We start from the raw sequence: 5883 nt of genomic DNA on the forward strand, positions 1-5883 counted from the left end.
TTAATAGCAGATAATTAGAAAATAATTAAGATATGCCCAGAGACATTGAACATTTGCTTTTAAATCAAAAGCTGAACTTAGCAAGTACAATCCTGTTAATTACAGCTTCTCAGAAATCAAACTGATTGTCTAGGCATTTACTCGATCCACACATCTCTCCTTTGCACCTCTCAGTCACCATGTGTTTTATTATTAATGTCTCTGTCAGCTAGTGAAGTGTTTTATGTGAATGTGGCATGGAGTACATATCTTGTCCAGGGTTATGCAAGGAAACTGTCAAGTTATGAGTCGAGCCTCTGCCACTTGAGTCCTGCTTGAATGAATTAGCTAACAGATCCTCCCATCCATACGCTTAACAGATGAAAGTGTGAAATTCATTAGAATTTACGTAACAACCCATCTGCTTCTAGCCTTGTGATAGGCAGGAGTACATTCATCAAACACTTCTGTGTAGCAGATTTTGTTTATTACAACAACAGTAGCAAACATTCAGTAGCCAGCAAACTAGACACTGCAGGGGAAAACCAAAATTACTTTTTCATGTACTACCACTAACCAAAACATAACAAGAAGGATTAAAGTACTGATCTAAACCCTGAAGTTACAAAATAAGGACTACCTCTTCCAGTTGCATATAGAAACAATGCTAAATGGACCTGAAGTGGTTAAAAACACCAGCAAAAATTACTGCTTTGTGAAGATATCTCACTTATCAAACTGGAGCATTATCTCTCCAGTAACTTCCTCTCAACTTCAGAAAAGGGAAGCAAACGAAGCAGCATAACACTATTGCTTCCACGCTTTGAAGAGAATGCAGCTCCCTTGGGTGTCAATATGTCAGGAAATGAAATCAGCTCCCTACCTGTCTTCTAATTACATCCCAGAGTATCTCAGAGGCAGCTAAGAGTATAACTCAAATAACAATCTTTTTACTTAATATTTTACAGACATTTTTCACAGATACCAATGACGGCATGAACCCTCTGTTCAGTTTCTGTGGGAGGACTTTTTTCTTTTGACATGTATTTAAACACCTATTTTCAATACGATGTGAAATTTTTATCCAAAATCTGTACAGCTGTTGCTACTACAGTCTAGTATGACTCACCTACATCAAAGCAGGAAAACGCACTTGACTGTCTCGAAGTGAATTAATTAAAACAAATTAAACCTCCATGTGGATATTTTTATTCACAATCCAAGTGAGCTTCATTTGATTAACTCTGTTTCACTCCTTTAAAGCGATCTACATACAATTAAGCCCCTTTGATTCGGAATAAGTAAATGATAAATTTAGCATAATCCATTTAACCCACTTACATTCAAATTAATTTTCCTGGAGTGTTCCCATGTAGAAAAAATTTAATATTCTTAAAATAATGTAATTCAATTGAGTGGTAGGCACATACCACTTCATGCATATCATATACACCTCACACAAGAAAGCAGAATTGCTGGAACTCCTACTAAAAATCAACATCATGCCTTTAATCCTTTTCACACTTACCTTTCTCACATTATAAAAGTCTCGATGGGGATTACTCTTTAGTTCTTTAAATTCCGACATTTCATTTAACATCTCATGTAAACTAAATTTAGATTCTAAAAAGTTAAGCCTCCGATGACAATATGTTTTTCTGTAAAAGAAAACACAAGAATTAACTTTCAAGTTCAGAAAGAACTTGGAAGCTTTCACAGTAAAAACAATTTATTTTTTATGAAGACTAAGACAAATCCATTCTTCTTATCCTACTGGTTAGCAAATATATAAGTCAATATCCAATATGATTTCAGACCAAAGTTATTAGTGAAACCTCAAACAGAACTCTACATAACTGTGTGATATCCTTTAAGTAGTCCAAGTATTGTTATCGCTGTATCTGTGCATAAACTGCAGTTCTTTTAGTAAGGATGACCAAAGAAAGCATATAATCTGTAATAAAATGTGAAGTCAATTGCTACTACTCTGAAACTATACCTCCAGTAGAGCAGGTGACCTCATATATAACAGAAACAACCTATAATCCAGACTTACTCACTATGGAAATAAGTTTTTTTAAAATTCCCCCGAGTTTATTTGCTTTTTCAATGTAAATATAAGAGATAAGCCAAGATAAGATCCAATATACTTTCATTTTTTATGCCTTAAAAACACATATTGTGTAGAAATACTTTTTTCCAAAATAATTTCTTGTGCTTTTCTTAGAAAAATCATGCTTTTTTGTTCCCGCTTGCCTACTCCTCTGTCTTCACTTTCATCTTCTGTTATGTTTCTCATTCTGTTTTTAACCAATAACATGGTTTTTCTCTTCACCATCTGTCAATTCTTATTGAATCTACAATATTTTTGTAGCACTATTAATGTAATAGCCTTCTTTCTTCTGCTTTATTGTTGACAATCTCTCCTTAATGGGCCACAAATCCCATTATGGATTTGAAAGTCCAATTCAAACACAGTCTCACTGTGTCTGATGCTGATTAAGACCTGTTTGCCTGCTGCAGAAAGTCTTTGTTGGGTTATACCATTATTCAAGAGATCTGAAGACTGAAGAGTAGGGGGAAGATTTCACCAGTTTAAAGAACAGCAAAGATTAAAGAACAGTGGGTTCTTGATCTCCAGACAGCCCCGTGTGTGATAGACATAAATGACAGCAAAGCGCTTGCTGCAAACAGGGAAACAATACCCTATGAACAGCTTATGCAACAGGATTACTAAAAAGACTTTTTCCTTTTGGTTTGTGTGTATTTATCAGGAGTGTGAATCAGCCTGCAAAAGCTTCATCTGAAGAAGTGAAAGGGGCAGATGATTGCTCCTACATTCACAAAGGTGGTGAGTGTTCTAACGTGTCCTACCAAGGCGCTTATTACTTATGGCTTCCTAATAAAGACTGTTAGCAAAAGCTGCAAAAAGAAAGTCTTCAGTATGACTTTTGTTTCAAGTTCTTCCTCCTTTTCCTTTGATCTTCTCAATATCTGTCTCTTGGAAAATAACACACTGAAACTAGAAATGTGTTTACCCATTGCATACTGTAAACAAGCATACTCAAGCTAGCTTTGATTTGGAGCAGGAGTGCTGATAAGGCTTGTGCTGATTTTGGCAGGGATAGTTAATTTTCTTTATCGTAGCTTGTATGGGTATACATTTTGCATTTGTGCTGGAAACTGTGTTGCTAACACAGGGATGTTTCAGTTACCCCTGAGCAGGGCTTACACAGAGTCAAGGCCTTTTCTGCTCCTCACCCCACCCCACCAGTGAGGAGGTTGGGGGTGCACAAGGAGGTAGGAGGGGACACAGCCGGGACAGCTGACCCCAATGACCCAAGGGATATTACATACCATGTGACGTCATCCTCAGCTTATAAAGCTGGGGGAAGAAGGAGGAAGGGGGGTACATTCGGACTGATGGCGTTCGTCTTCCCAAGTAACCGTTACATGTGATGGAGCCCTGCTTTCCTGGAGATGGCTGAACACCTGCCTGCCCATGGGAAGTGGTGAATTAATTCCTTGTTTTGCTTTGCTTGTGTGTGCGGCTTTTGCTTTACCTCTTAAACTGTCTTTACCTCAACCCACGAGTTTTCTCACTTTTACCCTTCTGATTCTCTCCCCCATCCCACTAGGGGGGAGCAAGCGAGCGGCTGCGCGGGGCTTAACTGCCGGCTGGGGGTAAACAACCACACTGCAGGCTTTTGCTCTTGAAAAAGTGCTTACGGAATGGGATAGATTTGTTCAGCCCACCTGCTTTGCCAGTCTCAATGCCCAAGGCAGACTATGCTGCAGGTGTCAGACACACACTCAAAGAGGAAAGAATGCATCAGGTGTGACTAACTTGTCACGTTGTAAGTGATGATCTCAAAGGCAGAAGGACTAGGAATAGAGTGCTGGCAGGCAGGGCAAATAGTTCAGAAGAAAGTCCAGGTTCCTGCTTTGTTCCATCCTAGAGTGTATTCTTCTCCTTTCCTGGTGTTGAGGCTGTGAGAAACCTTGATGTTTCCAGTCCTCAGCTGGGAAGTAAACTTAAAAACTGCATGCATGTATTTTCGTTATGCACTGGACAGGGACATTGGTTTGTTATAAATGTGTCAGCGACTGTACTAGAGTTGTTATATTTCTGGTTTTTAGACATTTTAGAGTTTGAGTTTCAGACCTATTTTGATTGTGCATGCATGGATCAGTTTTGCTGCACATGAGTTCATTCACATCTGGAACAAATCAAACTGAATAGTTATGTTGCTGAGCTTTTCTGTATAGTCTACACATGCAGGGTCTCTCTTCGTGCAGCAAGAGTAGAACAGACATGAAGGAATTCCAGACAACTGTTCAAATACCTCACATTCAGCATAGGCCAAAACAAAATAAAGAAGGTGAGGTTCAAGCTTCAGTTCCCATGCCTCAAGAAGTTTGGGTCAGATCTGGCTTGAATTGGAACATTTGGCCAATTTCTTGCTTTTCTGTTAACTGCTTCTCATTTTGCCATGGTTGATGCAAAGAAACTAAAGAAATGAAATACAGCCATATGTATTGGGGGTTTTTCCCCCTTTTAAGTCTTTCCATGATGTGTTAATGTTTAAGAAGGGCAAAACAAAACAATACTGTAGAATGAGTACATTGAGAAATTGAGTATTACAAAAGTGAGAACTATTAAACTAAAGGTAAGCAACAGGCTGAAGGGGCATAGAAGAAAGAGAGAAACATACGTTGGACCATCTGCAATTAGAGCAAGAACGTGGCTCAGGTCAACGGTATAGGTCTCCAGGTCAGGATATGGCAGACTCCGAGGTTCATTGAGTTCCATCATTTCTTTGTTATCATAAACAAAGGGAATGCCACCTTTCATCTTGATAACATAATCCAAATTGTCTGGAGAATCATCAAGATTGTAAGGATCTTCATTTTCTTCTGGGGGTGAATGGAAATCTGGGAATAAATTTACATTACATTTAGAAGAAATAGCTTACACAAAAGGCAAAATAATTACAAGAAAGACTTTCTGCTTCTATAATACTTAATTTCTAACAGATCTTAATACTTCCATTAAAATTACATTTTCAGTTACATAAAAGATCTGTTGTCACAACACAGCTTTATTCCGACAGGCTTTAATTGCAGTCCTTCTCTAAGCTAAGTGCCTACCTTAATTCAAATATTATACATTATTAGAATTCTCTGAACCAATGTATAAATAGATTTAATACTATTCTTTATTAATGTATGATGGCACAAGTTCCAAAATAAGTTTCCAGAAGTATTTAAATTAGGATGGTTGAGAGTTTTGAACAATAAAAGTTGTTGACTTCATACCCACCTTCGTTATTTTCTTTCCACCTTCAGACTCACTGTAGTAATTTTCGAAGTTTGTATTGAAGCACATAGTAGTGCAGCTATTCTCATATTGAAACATCAATCAGAAAAGAACAGACTGTGCCTTCCTTCTTCACCTCTGCCCTTCCCACAATCCAATCAGCTAGACTGCTGCATACATACTAGGACTGTTTCCTCTTTCTCTCAACCATTAGTGAATATACTTCACTCACAGTAGAGCAAGAAATCATTTAAGACTCAGTGCTTCTCACTGACCAAGGCAGTGGTTGGTTTGTAGGTTTTTGGGGGTTGGTTTTGTTATGTTTTGATTGGGGTTTTTTCCATTTGTCTTTGTATATTGTTGTTTTGTTTTTAAATAAAACTCCTTATTTTATGTTTAATTGCTTTTGAATAGAACCAAGAAGTGCAGAAGCCAGAGACAGTACAACACAACTCTAGTTCTCTCCTTGGCCTTCTGATCACGACCAAAATCAGAAAGTACCAGAAGCACAGTTGGGATATTTTCAGTACATTTTTGTAATCCCTTTACAAAATTACAATCCCCCCCCCGCCCCGCACCCGACA

General features: G+C 38.0%; 1 protein-coding gene across 1 annotated transcript in view; it reads right to left on the bottom strand.

Moving 5' to 3' along the window:
- Positions 1–1409: 1409 nt before the first annotated feature.
- The window catches only part of LOC104159973 (AMP deaminase 3-like), a gene marked incomplete at its 3' end in the record, with an annotated part of 9397 nt that continues 4923 nt past the window's right edge, over positions 1410–5883 (bottom strand). Inside the window, exons 4-5 of the mRNA XM_009698010.1 lie at positions 4695–4914; positions 1410–1637 (exon numbers count right to left, since the gene is read on the bottom strand). Of these exons, the coding sequence (XP_009696312.1) occupies positions 1410–1637; positions 4695–4914 (448 nt within the window). The remainder of the gene's footprint in view (positions 1638–4694; positions 4915–5883) is intronic.

The sequence above is a fragment of the Cariama cristata genome, unplaced genomic scaffold, assembly GCF_000690535.1.
Source record: "Cariama cristata isolate BGI_N322 unplaced genomic scaffold, ASM69053v1 scaffold40933, whole genome shotgun sequence".
Taxonomy (NCBI): domain Eukaryota; kingdom Metazoa; phylum Chordata; class Aves; order Cariamiformes; family Cariamidae; genus Cariama; species Cariama cristata.